Source organism: Panthera onca, chromosome X, assembly GCF_046562875.1.
Source record: "Panthera onca isolate mPanOnc1 chromosome X, mPanOnc1 haplotype 2, whole genome shotgun sequence".
In the NCBI taxonomy this organism is placed as follows: domain Eukaryota; kingdom Metazoa; phylum Chordata; class Mammalia; order Carnivora; family Felidae; genus Panthera; species Panthera onca.
In genome coordinates, this window is record NC_138357.1 from 121712658 (window position 1) to 121732549 (window position 19892).

The 19892-nt window shown below is 44.5% G+C and overlaps 1 protein-coding gene across 6 annotated transcripts in view; it reads left to right on the forward strand.

Moving 5' to 3' along the window:
- ARHGAP6 (Rho GTPase activating protein 6) overlaps positions 1-19892 on the forward strand; it is a 452363-nt gene that overhangs the window by 404054 nt on the left and 28417 nt on the right. For all 6 annotated transcript variants that reach the window (XM_081792904.1, XM_081792906.1, XM_081792907.1 and 3 more), the window contains 5 exons: positions 1760-1955; positions 7099-7154; positions 9809-9959; positions 10996-11144; positions 17390-17569. In XM_081792904.1, the coding sequence (XP_081649030.1) occupies positions 1760-1955; positions 7099-7154; positions 9809-9959; positions 10996-11144; positions 17390-17569 (732 nt within the window). The remainder of the gene's footprint in view (positions 1-1759; positions 1956-7098; positions 7155-9808; positions 9960-10995; positions 11145-17389; positions 17570-19892) is intronic.

Consider the following 19892-nt stretch of genomic DNA (forward strand, 5'->3'; position numbering starts at 1 on the left):
CAGAGCTGTGGGGGGCCCCTCCTTGGTTACCCGTGTGCCCCATGAGATCCTGAACATTCCACAGTGTCACTGTTGACCGTGCTCTAGTGTGATCTGCTGCTGTACTACCGGACTTGCCCTTGAGACTGTGGGGCTTGGGGGCAGGGCCAGGTGTTCTGGTTACTCTCTTGGTCTCTAGCCCAGGAACCCACTTGGCCCAGTGGCTTGGCTACCGGTCTTCAGAAACAATGAGATTTTGTTTCATCAATGGAACTTTTTTCACTATACATATATAGATAGAGAGAGAGAGAGAGAGAGAGAGAGAACATATGTCCTCTTAAATTAGTACTGTAACAACAGGGTGCCATTTATTAATTGGCGGCTGTGTTCTAGGCACTGTGCTGTTGTTTGGGGCTTCAAACTTCATGTTTCGATCCAGGGAAGCTGAGTGTCCAGGCCAACCGGTTGGTGATTGGCTGGGTCCGTTGATAAGGGTCTCTAGAATTCCCTCGGTCACCGGTCACCGGGAGGTCTCCCCTTTTCCTCTTGCCTGGAGACCCCAAACGCGTGCCACCCCCAGCCACTCACTGCTGCCCTCGGTAAAAGCCCCAACACTCCCCACTTAAAATCCACGTTCGAGACCTCTCCAAGATCAAGGGGGTGCCTGGGCCTCTGCTGTGCTCAAGGCTCCAGCTATGTTTACAGATGAGGCAATGACACCATTGTCGTTCTTCCAGCTTTATCACTGTCTCTCGGATCGCATGTTGGGTGGCAGTAACACCTGAGCTCCACGTTGGAACTTTCGGGGAATCTGGGGCCCCGGCAATGGGCCTGCCCGATGCCCTCTCCTCTGTCCAGGCCTTGCCGGGACACCGGCTGCGGACTCCTTCCTCTGTGCTTCATCGAAGGCCGGGGGGCTCTACCGACGTGGCTGGTGTGCTACTCCCCTATGCTCAGCCCTCACCCTTCCCAACATGGCGGCCCTCCTCCCACCTGCCAGCAACCCATCTCCGCCAAAGGCTCTCTCTGATGGCCAGAGGCACCCACCCATGCAGATGACAGGCTGCAAGTGCCGAGACGTTAAGGTCGCCTCCCTGCCCCTACCGGGAGTTGCCCTTAATCAATGACTCTTGAGGCTTGTGGTATAAATAGCCCAGCTCACTGGCTCCCTGGCATGATTACCTCTGAGATGCTTGACCTCCATGGTCTCCCAGTCGTCCCCAGGGCCTGGGGCACGAGCTGCCCCCGGGCTCGTCATAGGCTTAGTGGCGCTTCTCATCCACCGCCCTCTCTTCCCGCTCTCATTTCCTCACCCCTGCAGCCGTCTCCGGGAATCACTTCCCCGATAAAGCCCTTTATGCCATTTCTGGGGGGACGCAACACTAAGACCGTCCCACGGAATCCAGTTTTAAAACTCTACCCCCTAGAGTCATAGTTGCGATCTTCTTTTTACTCCCAAGGCTCCTCTCACTTGACCTCATTCATCGAGTATGTGATTCTTCTCTTGTTCCAAGGCATGAAGTGTCTTCCATTTGGAAAATGTTGTGTGTCGAAATTGTGACTGCCATTACCTGGCCCTATGTTGTGGTAGTTTCCTAACTTTTTCGAAAGGTGTTTGCTGCTTTCCGTCTAATGTACAAACAGCATGATTCAACCAAGCGGCGCTCTTGTAAGTGTGACAGGCAGTCATGGGCAAAAGCGTTATTGGAGAGCCTCTGAGGGAAGCTGTTTTCATTTTCCCCGTCTGCACTCTTTGCTCACGGCTGTGTATAATTTGCAGGGTGCGATGTCAGTGGATTCTATCACAGATCTTGACGACAGTCAGTCTCGACTACTAGAAGCTTTACAACTCTCCTTGCCTGCCGAGGCTCATAGTAAAAAAGAGAAAGCCAGAGATAAGAAACTGAGTCTGAATCCCATTTACAGACAGGTCCCCAGGCTGGTGGACAGCTGCTGTCAGCATCTAGAAAAACACGGTAAGCAGACTTGTCTGTCAGTGATCATGTATGAGAGACTTTCATGTATTCAAGCATCATGGATTTAAGCGCCCAAGTTCAGTGCTTTAGTCGTCTGATCAGACTCTGGGCTGATGTTTCCTTACAGATCTGAGTGTGTGCCTAAAAGGGTACTGGGCTGAACAAGGTTGTGGGGGACAAAAATCAACTTGACAGTGTTGAGGCCGCCCAACGCCCAGTGGTCCTCAGAAGTGAACCTGGAGGCCAAGTATCTTAGGGGAGGCCAAGATCTGTTGGGCTGGGTCTGTCCCCAAGCCTCCCTTCAAACAGAACACAGCCACTTTTTTTTTTTTTTCATGCATCGAGGTTACTAACAAGGCTTCCTTAAAAAAAAAAAGAGTCCAGCTTCAAACAAGCAAACAAAGAAACAAACAAACAAAAAGATTTGCAAGCCATTCCTTAAATGAATAGAAAATACATGGTTTTTGGCAACAGCTTTCTATATGGCTATTTGTGTTTTTGTGGGAAGATGTCCACTTCAGATCCTTCACGATGACCCTTTTGGCAACTCAACTCCAGGTAATATGTTGACTTAAAAATAATATAGCCTTCTTCAAAAATTTTTCTGAGATGTAGGCTTTTGGCCCATTGAACTGCCATCTCCATAACCTGAATGTGTTTCCTATAGTGTTCGCATGCGTTTTGTGGACATGAGATAAGTTAATTGTTTCCAGTAAAACTGGGACTTTATAAAAAAATTATTAAGGGGATTTCTAAATGTCTTAATCACTAGGTAACATATGGATGACGTAATAAAACTGATACATATTGAAGCTTTCTTTGTCTATACAGAATTTTTATATGTGTGTGTGTGTGTGTGTGTGTGTGTGTGTGTGTGTGTGTCCGTATGTCTCTTCTCCTGGGAAGGTAAGCTGGAGGTCAAGGAAAATTTCTTAGTCATTTTGAATTCCCAGCACTTACTATCATGGTTAATACAATGTAGGTGTCCAATAAATATTACTTGCATGGAATTATTTTTAAAAATAGCTTAGCAACTAAAGAATTCAGTACAGCAAATATGTAAATTCAGCCAAAATTTCACTAGGAGGTAGAAAAAGCGACTCATACTTTTATAATTATAGTTTTCACCTGTAAAAAGCATCGAGAGTGAACTGTAAGCATTTTAAAGAGTCCTAAGTGAGAATTGTACTCCAATCATTTAAAATCTAGTGCCAGGTTGAGTAACTGCTTATGTGAAAGAAAGAAAACTTTGTTTTTCTATTTTGTTTTTTAAAATAAATTGTCATGAATTATAATTTGAAAAATAGCCTTTCCTTTAAGCTTACTAAAAAACTGGACAGTGCTTCCTTTTTTGGAATAGTTAACATGCAGCGTAGGGCCTAAAAGAGACAAGATTATCCTGGGTGATCTCTCAAGGCCCTGATTCCGTTTCTCGTTTCCATGGTGTTTAGCTCCAGAAAAGAGACGTGTTCAGATGCAAACGGATATTAATCTTGGTCCCTTAAAACCAATGAAAAAAAGAGCAAACCATAAAAACAATTCTTTCATAAGACTCTATCTGCCAGTTTGGGAAATGGGTAGCAGAGAGTATGATCCACTTTAGCCTTATAAACTTTTGTCGAAGATCTTTTCATTCCCTCCGAAATTGGGCTTGGACAATGACCTTGACTCCATCCGTGTCTGTGTGCGCCACCCTTTCCCTTGCGCCCAGATGCTTTCTCTACTATATGCTCAGACGTCACTCCTCATCAGGGAAATACAAATCAAAACCACACTAAGATACCACCTCACGCCGGTCAGAGTGGCCAAAATGAACAAATCAGGAGACTATAGATGCTGGCAAGGATGTGGAGAAACGGGAACCCTCTTGCACTGTTGGTGGGAATGCAAACTGGTGCAGCCGCTCTGGAAAACAGTGTGGAGGTTCCTCAAAAAATTAAAAATAGACCTACCCTATGACCCAGCAGTAGCACTGCTAGGAATTTACCCAGGGGATACAGGAGTGCTGATGCATAGGGGCACTTGTACCCCAATGTTTATAACAGCGCTTTCAACAATCGCCAAATTATGGAAAGAGCCTAAATGTCCATCAACTGACGAATAGATAAAGAAATTGTGGTTTATATACACAATGGAATACTACTTGACAATGAGAAAGAATGAAATCTGGCCATTTGCAACAACATGGATGGAACTGGAAGGTATTATGCTAAGTGAAATAAGTCAGTCAGAGAAGGACAGATGCCATATGTTTTCACTCATATGTGGATCCTGAGAAACCCAACAGAAGACCAGGGGGGTGGAGAAGGGGGAAAAAAAAAGTTACAGAGAGGGAAGGAGGCAAACCATAAGAGACTCTTAAATACTGAGAATAAACTGAGGGTTGATGGGGGTTGGGGGGGAGGGGAAAGTGGGTGATGGGCATTGAGAAGGGCACCTGTTGGGGCTGTATGGAAACCAATTTGACAATAAATTTCATATAAAAAGAAAAAGAATTCCCTAAGCATCCTCAATTTCCCAGAAGCACAGCTTTCAAAACAATGACAACAACAAAAACACAGACAGTATAATGGAGACTCAAGTGCTATTACCTTTCTGGGATTTGGGCTGATTTTGAGGCTTATCATGCCTGCCCTCTTTACTTGATACTTCCTAAGCCTGAGGTCCAGGTGCTCTGGGTCAAGTTTCCCTTGTAGTTTCTGATGAAAAGGAGAGAAAGGTGATCATGTCGATTTCTGGGACAGGCCCCAGCAAAGTCACGGTCCTTTGCCAGATCTATGCCTTTTTTGATGTACCCCTGTTTTTTCAGTGACTACCTTAAGTCGGGGTTACTAAATGCCTAGACTGTATGTTTTCTTTGAAGGAGAGTCACGGCATAGCTTGTGTCAGAGAATGGCATTGACTGCCTGCAAGCTGCCGTTTGCTCTGCCGATAAATAAGCAAACAAACAAATATTTTAGAAACTTAAATCAGATTATAATCAATCGAGATACATAGGAATTCTGGCACTTGATCAGTAACTAGTCATTTTTTAAAATGACAGTCATTTTTGCCGAGTGAAAAAGTACTATCATTGAGGAAATAATGTCATGGAAATGGGCATTTCTGAAGAGTCTGGAGGGATTCAACCAAATGAATAGTCCGCTTGTGTAGAAAATGCCCTTATGTGATATTTCTGTAGAAATTTCAGCTATTCAGAAACCATCAGAAAATCAGAGAGCAAATGCAGCCAAAACGAACATTTGCTAACACCTGCTATTATATTAAGGTTTTCTATTTTGCACAAAGGAGACTCATTCCATTCAATCAGGGTCTGTTTCTCTCTTTATAATGGCAGATGCCAGATAGGATTCTAAGCCCTTTATATGCATTAATTAATTGAATCGTTGCATAACTTTTCAGGTGGATACTTATACTCCTTTTGCAGATGTGAAATTTAATTCTGGAGTGATTCTAAATAGCTCAATTGCCCTGTTTTTAAGCTCACAGAGAGGTAGAAACAATAAATTAAGCTAGGGGTTGGACTCACTTAGGAGGCAGACACACTGACAGAAGCGACAAAGAAGGTACAGGAGTCTTTTGCAAACAGACGCAGAGCAAAATCCCACCAAGGGCACAAAAATGTGATGATGCAAGTCAGCACTAATTAGCCTCTCACCATGATTCTCTCAAATTAATCTGGAAATTCAGGATACCATTTATAAGATATAGAACTGATAAATGGGATGTATGGATTCATAATTATATTTATAAATGGATTTGTAATTATAGATGTTGTCTCTTCTAACTAAAAAACCCTGGAAAACCAACCAAAAAGGGCTTATTCCTAATGCATCATGTGGCAAGACCATAAAATATGTCTACAAAAAGATGCCCATTTCCTATGTGAGAGCAATAATCAGTTGTATACCATCACAATAAAATAATTCACTCATACTAATATCAAAAATATACCCAGAATATCTGTAATAAGAAGCCAAGAAAGTTCTGTGAAGAAAACGGCAAAGCTCTACCAACAAATCTAAAACGTGACTTAAACAAATTAAGATGTTTACTTTGGTTCTGGATGAAAGAAATAATGTTATAAAGATTGAAATTCTTTCCAATGTAATTATACATTGTACTAGTCAGAACCTTTTCAGTGGCAAGAGAGAGGAACCCAGATCAAACTAGATCAGGCAAAGCACCACCACCCCCTCCCCCAATCCTATTTACATATGGAAGTCTCAGTATTGTATCTAAATTCAGGCACCACTGGATCCAGGAATCAAATGATGGCATGAGAGCAAGAGCCTGTTTGGTGGCTTTCCTCTCAGACCAACTCTCTTCACGTGGCTGCAAAATGTCCATTGGCAGCTCCAAACCCACCATCGCCCTCATAACTGATGATCCCAAATGAAGAGAAAATGAGCCACCAATGAAAAAAATAAATGGAGATGGTGATCAGCAGTGCTGATGATTAATGGCTTGCATAGGAAAAGGAGAGCTGTTCAGACATTCTGTGCCCCTGAAGTACATGATACTTCTTAGGGAGTACTCCTGCCCCCCAGAATCAAACCTGAAGCGACAAAAACTCTGGCTCAGCTATGTAAAAAGAACACACACGCGCACGCACGCACACACCGAGTAAAGGCTGGACAGAAATAAACCAAAATATTCATGGTGGTTATTTCTGCATCCGTTATTTTGAAAAGTACATTACCTTTTACCTTTTTCTGCACTTTCTAGATTTTCGTTGATAAGTGCTTGTGTTCATTATAATCAGTGAAACAAGAAATATCTAGTTTTACAACTGAGGGAGAGCTAAAAATTCGTATAGAATTTATGTTTAAGTAATCATTCCGAATAACAAAGAAAAGGTTACTTTTTTCATATGGAGAAGATGTGGAAATACACACTATCACGTGACAAATTTTTCATCACACAAACGTTTAACATGACACGCCCCTGGTGCCTGCAGAGTTAAGCTGGAGGTGCCTGCAGACCATAGAGTGGGATGAAGAACCGTTAGTGCATGCGATTGTGCTGTTACTGCTCTGCGAGTTGCAGCTGGGTGCTGGCATCCTATTCTGGGTCTACGGTGATTTCCTCCAGAGTTTCGAGCCATAAAACCGGACTGTTGATTTTGTTTGCTTCTTTGCAGGCCTCCAGACAGTGGGGATATTCCGAGTTGGAAGCTCAAAAAAGAGAGTGAGACAAGTAAGTGAAAAGGAAAGACCGCGTTGTACGTTTCACATGACTTTCAAATGAATTACCTCATGCAAAGTTCAAGCGTATGCAAATTCATTTCTCAATATCTCTGCGGTATCCTCCCACCAATTAGAGTGTAATTGACTCCCAAGAGGTAAAAGGCTGAGAAAGGTTGTGATAGAGTGAGGCTCAAACACTTGAAAGCAAAACATTTGGATGTGTCCGTGGCACATACAGCCAAACAAAACTAATTCATAAGCATCTTGTGGAAATGATAAAAGTAGGAGATCCAGAGAGCACCTAAACAGTAAGTGATAATAAGCAGAAGACTCTTGTATAGCACTTGTTTTTACTAAAATGCAATATGAATAATGCCATTGACATTCTCTTCATATAAGATGCTACTTTTGATCGTTGTACCTTCTCAAAAATAAACAATTCTTAGTAAGTTTCCGTGAAACCCTCGATCCCCAATTCATTTTGCACGTGGGGACCGCACCCCTTGGTTTCCTTCAGCGCTGTGCCACATTCCCCCAACAGAAGTTTGATACCTAGACCGTCAGGAATCGACGCCTATGATCGGGAAGGTATTTGTGCTCCTGATGGCTTCCCAAAGAGGCAAAAGCCATCCTTTGAAAAAATAATTCATTTGTTGGCCAAGAGTAAATTAAAATGTTAAGTCTCCTCTCTTGGTTCCGACAGAAAGAAGGAACTCAGCAACTCAGAAATGGAGGCAACGGAAAGTAATTTTTAGTTGATGAAGCCGAAGAAATATTTGTTCATATTAATAAAACTAACTGAAATAAATGCCTCTTTTTTTTGTCAAAACAAAAGGGGCTTCCGAAAGGAGTATTGTCTTTATTTTCATAGTCACACAAGAGACTATTGAACAGCTTTTAACATTTCACCACAGGACTTGCAAGAAGGAAGATGGTATAGTAACATTTTGGGGCCGCTCACCTATGCGGACCTGGAGAACACTTTCAAAACATTACCTTATTGACTCCACCCACCAGCTCTGAGAGTAGCCCCTTCCTTCACCCACTTCCTTTGAGGCTTAGAGAGACTAAGAAACTTAATTCAAGATCACACAGTTTGATCCGTGCTCAATTCAAGATCGGTGTTAAACCCAAGATCACACAATTTGGATTAAGCTCTTTCCGAGGTCCGTTCTTTCTGCACGTGTGTGCGCTCAGGAAAGAAACGTGACGTGTTTAAATGATCGCAAGTAGGAGTGATACCAGTGGAAGCCTTTGTCGTTCCGGCAGCCTGCTGCGCACTAATGACAACTTGGCTGGAATCGATGAGCAATTCGGGACACTAACGCGCGTTCTGCTCAGGTGGAGAGGAGGCTGGTGTCAGAAATGGTTCCTCAGTTCTATCTGGATCCATCAAAGGGGAAAAACCTCTGCAGGGAGATTCATTTAAGGATTATCCAATAACAATATAATTGTGGTTATTTAGACTTGGATTCTAGTGTGAAATATGCCTTAACTCCGCATTTTATTTTGAACATCACGTCTTAGCGCCCTGCATTTTTTACTGAGAACGGTTGTCACAATATTAAGAGCTAATTAATCATTTGGGGGATTACCAGTTTATCGCCAGACTCTGTATCAGTCTGAGAGCTGAGGGTGGAAAAGGACGTTGCCTCTTTATTCCCTACCGGGCTTTGAGAGCCTGTACCGAGGCCTGGTACACGGGAAATTGAACGGATGAATGAATGATTGAACAAATAGATTCTTAGGGAAGCTCACTGCATAGAGGTGATTCACGAACTCACATAATTGTTTCCACAGGAGGAAACAGTACATAAGGGAAGTTAGGCTGTCGGTCATGGAAGTAGGGTGTAGGGTTATGACTCCCTTCCTCTCGCTATTGGGTTTTCCTGTTGTTGTAAATGCTAATAAACCGAGTATAATGATGAAGGCAGGAAATCCCTTTGGGAATTGTTAATAAGGCTACTCTGACATCCCTAAGGCACATTTTGTTTAGTAATTGTCATCTTTCAAGCCTTAGTCACAAACGGCTTATGAGGGTTTTTTCATTTCGTTGTTTGCAAGAAAAAAAAACCCTTGCTTTCTTGTTGAGTATTCCTGTAAAATGTCAAAATTCCAACCTAGTAGGATTGCTGACACACAAAACTGCTGTGCAATCGGTTCGTTCCTCCCTCCCACATTTACTGTTGACCTAACCCCTTAGCTCTTCCTCCCAACCTTCTGGATGGTGTTATCAAGCTTTTCTGCCTGCATCATTAACTTCAAACCTACAGATACTTTTATTTAATAATGCATGTAAATATATATATATTCTTTATTATTATTATTAATGCATTATGTATATGTATTTATGTATTATGCATATATGTATATATTGTATATATGTATATATGTATATGTATACATATATGTATATGTATGTATGTATATGTGTATATATGTATATATGTGTATATGTGTATGTATATCTATCTATCTATATATTCATGACTGGATGCATAGACTTTGTCGATCAAGGTGACATGTTTTCTTCTCCTTTCCTGTGTCTGCGTAAGCCTAATACCACATACTGCATGTCACAGCACTTTCTTTTTTTATTTTGCTGGACACTGAACATTGAGGTATGGTGTTATAAGGCTGCCACTTGAACCATTATTTTTCCAGTTACGTGAGGAATTTGACCGCGGGGTCGATGTCTCTCTGGAGGAAGAGCACAGCGTTCATGATGTGGCTGCCCTGTTGAAGGAGTTCCTGAGGGACATGCCGGACCCCCTTCTCACCAGGGAGCTGTACACGGCCTTCATCAATACTCTCTGTGCGTAATACACCCATTTCCAGGAATGTGTCCCGGGAGTCCTGGGATGTCCAACTCACTCATCAAACCGTGTGCATGCGTTTCCCAGTACCTCCTTTCGTTCTTATTTATTGGTCTCTAATGAGTGGGCTATTTGGGGGAATTTTGTGAGATTTCCCCTGGGGACAGTTAGCAAGAAGAAAGTTGTGATAGAACAAAGAAGAATTTGGGATGCTTTCAAATGACCCCAGCTCAGTAGAGAGTGCTATATATTGATGCTTTGAAGTAACAGCAAGATTTCCCGTTGAGTCTGTGCCTAAAAATGAGTTTGCATTACTGGTAGGAGGAAGGAGGGAGCCACAGAAACCCAGAGTGAGAAAAGGCAGCAGGCGATATTCCAGGGAAAGCAGGATGGCATAGTCCAGTGCCAGAATTTTCAATATGGCTGCCCCGGGGCTGTAGATGCAGATCCCGTGGAGGCATAAAGGAAGAGAGGGAGGAGGGACAGGCCAGAGCTGTGTCAGCCTCCATACATTTCTTCCTCCAACGCTACCATTAAAATAGGATCACAAAAGAGAGAGAAGACACTCATTGTGCCGTGTCTTGGTTACTGCCAACAAAAAGGCAATTCCTTGTGCATTGCTCGACGGAAAAGGGCCTCACATCTGCTATAAACTCAACATGGCGAGTGTTCACCGATTCCCAGTCATCGTTAGTAAATATTTACTGAAAACGAGAGACTGCGATCCCCAAAGTAAATGATGGGTAATGCCAGGGAAAGGAGGGAGAAGAAAGTAAGCGAAATTACGTTATATTTCTACCATGGACTAGAATGCTTTCTCTCGATGTTGCAGCTCCCTGGGTCTGGTTTATCTTTACGGCCTTCATAGAACCTCGTGCTAAATTGCTAAGCCAGGGCTCCCATTGGGTGGAGTGGAATGTGACTTGCCTTGCTAATCCCTTTCGGAAAGCCGTCAGGAGGGGCCTCTTCTCTGAGCCCCAATGGTGGGAGCTCCCCCTTTAACTGACTTAGAATGCCTCCTTTTGCCTTGCTTAGTGTTGGAGCCAGAGGAACAACTGGGTACCTTGCAGCTTCTCATCTACCTTCTACCTCCCTGCAACTGCGACACGCTCCACCGACTCCTCCAGTTCCTCTCCATGGTGGCCAGGCACGCCAACGACAACGTCAGCAAAGATGGGCAAGAGGTAGGCACCCCACCCCCCGCCGCCACCCTGCATGCTGGGACTCGTCCTTTGTCCCCTTGCAGAAGAGTGGGCGTCAGTTCGGTTACGTGTTTCACCTGGAGGAAAGGACGCCTGCCCTTTCCCGCCCTAGCTGTCCATGTAGAACGAGAACTAGTGTTTTCTCCGGCAGGACAGTTCCTAAGAGCGCACGGGCCCTTAACCTCCTGTGTTTCAAGACGGCTTCCAAACGAGGCTGTCATTTTCCCTGACGGTGCTTTGCTCAAGACCTTGAATCTCCGTTTGTATGAAGAAGACAAACAAATGAGCTACGGAGGGGCTTAGGATCATGAACCACATGGAGTCATGGGGATGGGGGAAGATTGCTGTCTTTGTAATTAATTCGATCTGCTTCTTTCACTTGAAGCCCAAATATGAGGCCACGTTATTCTTCCAGTTTGTCCCTCAAGCTCCCATCTGCCCGATAGTTACAAGTCTGGTATCCTTTCTCTCCTTAAACCGTCCCGCCAAGACAGGCCGGCTCAATGCAACGGAGGGTCAGTCCTGCTTCCAAACCAGGTGAAGGAACTGCACGGTCCTGTGGGCCCTTTTGGGATGTTCTTGTTGAGCCCGGTCCCCACTCAGGCCCTAGTGTGACCCCACCCTCTGCCCATTTGAAGTCCTGGGCTCTGGTTCTCTTTGGTCACACTCATATGCTTCGAGGTGTTTTTTGGTTTCACCCTTGGGCAAAGGAGATGCCGGCTTCAATTTCAGGTGACCATTTAGCCAGCATCCTGTTTAATCTTGACCTTACCAAGAGATCTGTTTGCCTTTTGGATACCACGCCGTCATACTTCTTGACCTTGGATTCCCCAGGTGATCTCAGACCCTTTACTACGCTGACACTCGTTACAAATCAGATGAGAAGAGGCCAAAGGCATTCCAAATTTATTTAAACACAGAAACTTTTCTCTTCAATCCTTGTTAAGCAGAACTCAGCTCTATCATGGATTCTGTTCTGTTTGTCAAATTTCTTTGCTAAAAATCATGGTTGTGTATATATATATATATATATATATATATATACACACTATATATATATATATATATATATATATATATGAAAACATATATATGTTTTCACTTTAATCCAGAACGACAGTTTTGCAGTTCTTATCTTCAACCTTCCAGTTGGCGTAAGGACGGAACTTTCCTGAGTTAGCCATTTATCTCTATAGTAGTGATAGTTAGTGAACCCTCTGCTGACTTTAGGCTTCATAATATGGCACTGACACCTGATTTCAGCAGACACAGCTCTTCTGGGGATATGCTGTAATTCTCATAATTGTTAAGTAGTTATATTACCCGTCTGGGTGTCGTCCTTTATCAGCTACTGATGTAACAGAAACTGTCGACTCCTCTGCCTAATCATTGGGTAGAGGCAGGACCCTGTCTGTGTGATTAAGGAGGCAGCGAGGAAAGCAGAAAGTCCAATTGAAGTCACTCTCGCGTTTTTTAGAATTCATTTTCAGACGCTCCGTCCAAGGGCGGAACAGGCCTCCCTTACTTATGCCCGAAAGTAGAAAATACTCCTAGACAGGTCCCAATGAAACTTAGCATGTTTCCATTGATGTATCTCCCACCTCGTGCTGGCTGTGCTCCAGGGGCTCCATACGTTACAGCGCATCCTCCCCTACGCAAGACAGATATAGTTGCCTCCGTGTTTCAGAGGTAGAAACCGGGGCCTAGAGGGGCTAAGTAACTTACCTCGTGGCCCACGGGGAGCTCCACTTACGGTTGTGCGCGTTGCTTACTTGTGCATTTCACAACTCTGGGGGAGGGCACCGTGCACCCCACAGTCGCTGTGGATTTGCAGAGTTAGTAAGACAGTAGCCCAGAAGGTGGCACGAAAATATCTTGAGGAAGGGGCTCCTTCTTCCAATTCACGCAAAGTTGTCATATTGAAGAGGGGGCGGGGCGGTCTAGTGACTAGTAGTTACAGCGGTGGCTCAAACCCAAAGTGGTCTAGCTTACTAAGAGCAGAAATCTAGAACAGAAATTAGGAAAAACCCTCCACTGGGGGTCTAGTTCAAGGTCTTCCAGCTCCCGTGCGATTGATGTTTGGGAGCAGGGAATTGTTGTAGGGGCTACCCTGTGAATTCTGGAATGCTTAGTAGCATCTCTGGCCTCGGCCCACCTGTTGTCGGTAGCAGCTCCCCGCCATTCCCCAGGTGTGACCAACCGAAAGCATCTCTGGACATTACCAAGGATCCTGTCGGGGCCGGGGGAGGGGGGAAAAGTCACCCCTGGTTGAGAACACTCAGTAGCTTTTATAACTAAGTGGCCATGTGTTCTTGGAGAAATCTATTAACCTTCCTAAACCTGAGTTCTGAGCTTTGGGGATAAAACTTCTTCGACCGGCACCGCACAGCGGTTGAGAAGAGTGGTTTACTCTAAGGAATATGCAGATATCCCAGTAACAGCAAGGTTGTACAGGGAGTCAAGAGTTCGCAAGGGTTTCTGGACACCCTTGGCCTAAACCTTGAATCAAAACGAAGGGCTAGGAATCAAACGTTAAAGCAGCAGGGGAAATATGAGGAGAGTGCTGTTTCTGTGAATTGGTTCGAAGTCATGGGAAAACAGGTGGCCCACGCAGCCATCTTAGATTCGAGTAAAGGCCATAGAGTGGGAAAGTGCTGGTGAGGTTTGAGGGGAAATTGAGCTGTGTTTGTAGAGTGCTGAATGCCTTTGTAAGGGAATAGGTGCTTAATTCTTTTAAGCCCTGAATCTCTGGAAGGATTCCACTAAGGTAGTATCACCCACGCTGTAGATTGGTTAGAGTCAGGGAGAGAGCAAGTGGGGAGGCTTTTGTATAAATAGCAATATGGAAACCAGCAGTTCACGTTGTAAATGTCTCCACGTAACAGTGGCCTTGGCATTTGAATCGCGTACATCCTGAGCACCTATCTGAGTTCCTCTAAACGAGTGAGTGTTGTTGTTCAGGAATTTTCGTATTACTCTTCCTCGGAAGCTGTGGCCTCTGGGAGGTGGCGGAGGCAAGGACACAAGGCAAAGAGAGAATTAGGGAATGCAGTGAGGACTCACTCCGGAGCTGCAGAGAAAAAGTGGCGAGTGTGGTCCAGAAAAGTAAAGAGGGGCATCACCGAGGAGACTGAGTTTAAACCGCGCATCAGCGGGCGTGTAGGGATCGAATGTCAGCTCCGCTCAGGGATGGGAATTAGCAAAAAACCCCTCTGGTCAAAGTAGGAGCGGACGGAGAGGAACTAGAGAGAGGTTGTTGGCTTAATGTTTGGTGGTAGAGAATACAGGCCGAGCGCAGTGGAGGGAGGCAAAAATCAAACTGTAAACTACCGTCAAGAAACAAAGCAATTTTCGACTTTTCCCCTTCCCTGTTTGGTGGTTTGGGTTAGGTGCGTTATCTATTTGTTGGGTAGTTGTTATGGCTCGGAGCATGAAGAAGGGGGGCCAGCACATCTAGAAGCTTGGAGGCTCACACAGGGTCTAGCCAGCGCCTTGCCACATGAACTTGTTTCTGTAAAACAGAGGAAGAGGGAAACGTACAGAGTTGGGTGGGGGAGGTCCTTTTTCTCCTCGATAAAATGAACATAATATTTCCTTTCGAACTGGCACCTAAAATTTACTGCATCCCTAACTGCTAGGATCTTACAGATTTTGAAAAGACAGACCTGGGGAAAATTGTTGGCTCGTCCGTCAGTGCTTTTCTTGGGGAAAAGAATGGTATTTTAGCAAATCAGGGTGTTTAGCTATCAGTGTTTGCTTTGTTTCATTCCATTTTGTTTACTATCTGCTTTGCTCCTTGGGGGAGAAGAGAAATTCCCAAATGTACGAAAGATTTCATTTCTTTTAGAAAGAATATTGCAGGAACATAACTGAGACCTCTTGAGCCGTGGGTTCCCAGGTTGTCCAGGAACCCTCTGGTATCGCACGGAAAATGTGGTATAACTATGCACCGTTTGGGTGAGAGAGTCCATGGCTGGCCTCGTTTCTTCAAAGAGTCTACGAGGCACAAAAGGAGTCATGAGCCACCAACATAAAGCTGACATTAGTGATCTTTGAGGAGGTGCATACCTCTACAAAATGGGAGGTTGGCTTTGGAACCGAAGCAGGCCCACTGCCTCGCTCTCCCTACCCTGAGTCCAGCTCCCCCGACCCTTTAAAGCTAGTGTTCCCATTGCCCCATATTCTGTGACAGGGGCCGGGGGCCAGCATGCAAGGGTGACGGGTGGGAGGCGCAGGGTTGGGACAAAGATGCAGGGTGGCTTCTCGGGTCTGGGCTCCGGGCATCACTTCCCTGCCTGTCGAAAAAGGACAACAGCCCAGCTGCTTCATGAGCTTATAGTGCAAAGGAGTTGAAACAGCCCGTGGGAAGTTCCTACTCCGGTGACTGTACGTGCCAAACTTGTAATACATGTGAGCGAGTCATATTCTGTTTAGAAATGATCTAGGATGCTTATTGGGTAAAGATAAAACTGTTCCTTTAATTGGCTGGCTAATCATTAACTAGCGAACTGCCCCCAAGCGCACATGGTTATGACCTGGACATATGGATACGTAGATGCTGACACACGAGCACAAGAGTGAAGGCTGTCTGTGAACAGTCTCCTTTCCAGGTTCAAAAGCAGTAAACCAAAGACAGATCAAAACAAAACAAAAATGCGTTAACAAGCCCCAGCAGCATGGTCTGCAGCTGGGATCTATGTACAATTTTACAGACGGATTGAATTGCATTCCCAGAATAGCAACAGGAGAAGAAGGGAACGGAAACCGAGTTCTGGATCGTCCTTGTACTAAACATTCTTTTAAAAGAAAACAAAATCTTCTATTTGTTAATGTTAAAAAAAAAAAATCAGGGAAAACCCTGATAGGACTTTAAGAGGTGGGGAGGGGAGGCCCTCGAGATGCCTGAGCTCTCAAGGGGTGAATTTGAAAATGACACCTATTTCAGTTTATCCTTAGCCATAAACTTCCAGGAAGAGAAATGAAAAATAAAGGGAAAAAACATGGCAGGGTTTATATGAATGAAATAAAACAGAGACAAAATAGTTGAACCGTCCTACACAAAGAGCACTTCCTTGAAAATTCCCAGTGTTGACCATTCAAAAGCATTTCACTTGGCAGGAAACCTGAAAACAGGCTCCCCTTCCAAAAATAGCACCCACTGTGTGCCACTCGGGGCCACGCAGGGGTGGCAGGGCCGGATAGCCGCAAGCTCAGGGCTCCCCAGGACAAGGGTCAGACCAGGAGTCTCTCGTGGCTGTGAACCCGGACTCTTGAATTCTGCTCTGTGTGCCCGGGTGCCCCTCGAAGGTTGGGCACATCTTCCCAGGCTGAGCAGCCATGGTTCCCGGACGTATCCCTGCATTGCTCGATTTTCAACTCGTATCAACAAGAGAAATAAACATGTGGCTGGATCGGTGGTTCTCGCCCAAGGGCAGTCTAGCCCCCCGGGGGACTCGCGGCAATGGCCTTGCCTGCCTCTCCTGCAGCGCCCTTTGCCGCACTGGCATGCCTCGATGTGTTTTACGTGTTTCTGTTTTCGCATCCAGCGTTCTTCCTGCAGTGGAATTGTCCCTTGCCCCAGCCCCTCCGCTTCTTCCTTCATGGTGTTGTGCAAATATTGCCACCTCTTTGGAGTGTCCCGGGGGCCTCCAGAGCTGATGGCTTCATACTTTGTACTCACCACTTGGGCCTGATATGTCTGTTTCCCCTCTAGAAAGTGAACTCTTTAAAATAAGGACTGTAGTGTCATCATTGTTGAAAATTGTTTAAATAGTGAGAATCCATGAAAACTGTATAGCCTATGGTAGGTGCTTAGTGGGTGATTTAATAGAGAGATGATGAATGGATGGATGCAGGGATGGATGCAGGGATAGATGGAAGGCTGCCTGGTGGATAGATGGATGGATGGTTGGTTAGATGGATGGATGGACGGACATCAGTAGTTTTTAAAAGCAGACAGGGTAGACATTTTATAGAGTGCCGGTTTCACAACGAATAACTTAGAGACGTAAAATTGTGCTTAATATGCTATTGAAATGAACAGGGAGCTATGAGAGTCAATCCAAGATACGAAGCAAAAGGAAAATGACAGTGCTCCTCATGGATTCTTCCAGAAATGATACAGTCCTTGCAGAAAAGAAAGGGGAAAAGGTTCCTTCGATTACCGAACCACCCAGCAGTTTGAAAAGCAAAAATAACATCAGTCCTTGTATTCCCCGCTCTTGTAGGTCACTGGGAACAAAATGACATCTCTAAACTTGGCCACCATATTTGGACCCAACCTGCTGCACAAGCAGAAATCCTCAGACAAAGAATTCTCGGTCCAGAGTTCAGCCCGGGCTGAGGAGAGCACAGCCATCATCGCTGTGGTACAGAAGATGATTGAAAATTATGAAGCCCTGTTCATGGTAAGTGGCTCTTCTTTTGCACGACATCTCAGTAAATGGCCTATTAATTCTCTTTAATGGCATAATGAGACCCATGCACACCGTGTTCTGCTCTAGAGTGCCGGTCGTTGCCTGAATTCGTCGGCAACCAGACAGTTTCAGCAGACGTAGAAATTCACATAGCTGTGATGCCACTGGAAATTTGCGATTCCATGTTTAAACAAACCTACCCAAGTTATAAATTTCATTTCGTCGGCCCCTAAACAACGGTCACAATTTGGAGTCATTTAATTATTCAGGTAGCAATGTCCTTGCTCAAAGTATTGATAAAACCCTTCTTTGGGGAATTATGTGTGGCCCTCATGAATTCATGTAATTCATGACCGTCTCCATCAATGGCACCTCCTGCAAGGTCCATCTTGACATTCTAGCTGCTCCACGAAGCCTCACCTCTCTCTCCCGTGTCCTTCTCATGTCACTTCTCTGTCCCGTGAACTCCATTACTGTTCTTATTGATGTTTATCCTACTCAACATTGTGTTACAGTCATTTATGACTATTTCCCTTAGTAGTTTATAAATGCATTTGAAACACGGGCTGTGCCCTCGTTATCTCCTCTCTGTATCCTCTGTGCACTTTTGGAAGGCCCTCCATCTGGCAGGCACTCAATAAATATTCTTTTTTATTTGTATTGAATTACCAGTTCCTGTTTTGCTTCAAAACACCACCCCGCTCACTCCCACTTCCCTTGAAACATTAGAACAAATGCCAGCTCTCTTCTATTTCTGTTCACCACTCCTATCGCATATCAGAATGTACAGGAACTTTCTCCATGTTTCCTCTCCCATTTGTCCTGTCAACTTGCAAGCACTCATCATAAATCTTACCTATTCTGCTAGAGCCTCGTGTGGCTTCTTCCCGAGTATGCTAGTTCCCTCTTTTGAATCTCCTTAGTATTTCGTCTACATTTATCAAATGCCTCGCATTAGATTTACTTCCATGCTTGTCTTACACCAATTATTATATATTTTTTTGTACATTTGAGAGCCGGTGCTTTAGAATCTTTGCCCTCCGTGTCTTACCTGTGTGATCGTGACCCAGTAACTCAGCGCTCAATAAGCATCGATTTCAGCTTCCGTGAAGTGGGAAAAAAATAAAAATACGACCTATTTCCCAGGGTGGTGCCCAGAATCATTTGATATGTGAAAACATTCTGCAGACTGTAAAATTCTGTGCAAACGTTAATTAATAATTGTATCAGTCGGGCCACATGAGCTGGCTCAAGTCTCAGTATTTTTGCACAACAGACGTAAATACCTTGTTGACATAAATTTTAATCAGATGTTTGTCAGACGGCCTTGCAGCTAACAATTTAGGGACTTTAGCTCCTTGCATCTTGAGACCCTGCGACCCCCTAGGATTTTATGGGAGAACCCAGAAGGGCCATCCATCATGGCTACTCAAATCCCATCACGCAAGCCATACTTAACTGCAAGGGAAGCTGGGAAATGGATTCCTGCTGGGTGCCCAGGAAGAAGAGAAAAGGGATTTACATACAATGAAAAGTTCACTGAGGCAGAGCGGGCTCTCCCTCATCTTTGACTCTCTGAAGCGCCGTCCCTGTGTTGCACACAATAAGCTCTCAAAAAAATGTAGAATTAGTCATTGCTTGTATATAAGTTTCACACTTCAGCCAAAATGCTCATAATTAATTACATGTTGGGATGAGTCAAATATCTGAACTTCTCAACATTTTCTTCAAGTTTTAAGTCACATATCATCTTGCCAAGTCATCTTGGCATTACTTCATGCTCTCTGGATTTTTTTTTTTTAACAAAAGAATACCTCTTGCCAATCTTAATTCTGTTCTCTAAATTCTATATTCTAAGCAAAGTTCTTTAGATAAAACCACAAACCATCAGGCATTTCTCATCCAGTCGGATGCTAACACAGCCAGTCTCGGCCTCCTTGAAAGCACAGTTGCCGCCATTTTCATTGTGTCATTCCCCTCCTTCCCATTTCCTGCCACCCGGACTACTACAAACAGCGGAAGAACACAGTCTTCCACCTTTTCCAGCATTTTCCAAACATGCTTTTCGCTTGCTGTTCTCAGTAGAGATTGATATTGAGAGTCTTCTTGGGTAGTAGCTCCTACTTGTGCTCCCCAGTTGTGGTCTTTACTTCTCAGTGAGGCCTTTCCTGGCCACCTTGTCTACGACACAGCCCCTCCCCCCGCCCACCATGTACACTCATCACTACTAACACAGGGTTTGTACTCATTTCTCTTGTTTGTTGCGTGTTTCCCCACTACAACACAAGCTCCATGACGGGATGAATTTGTGGCC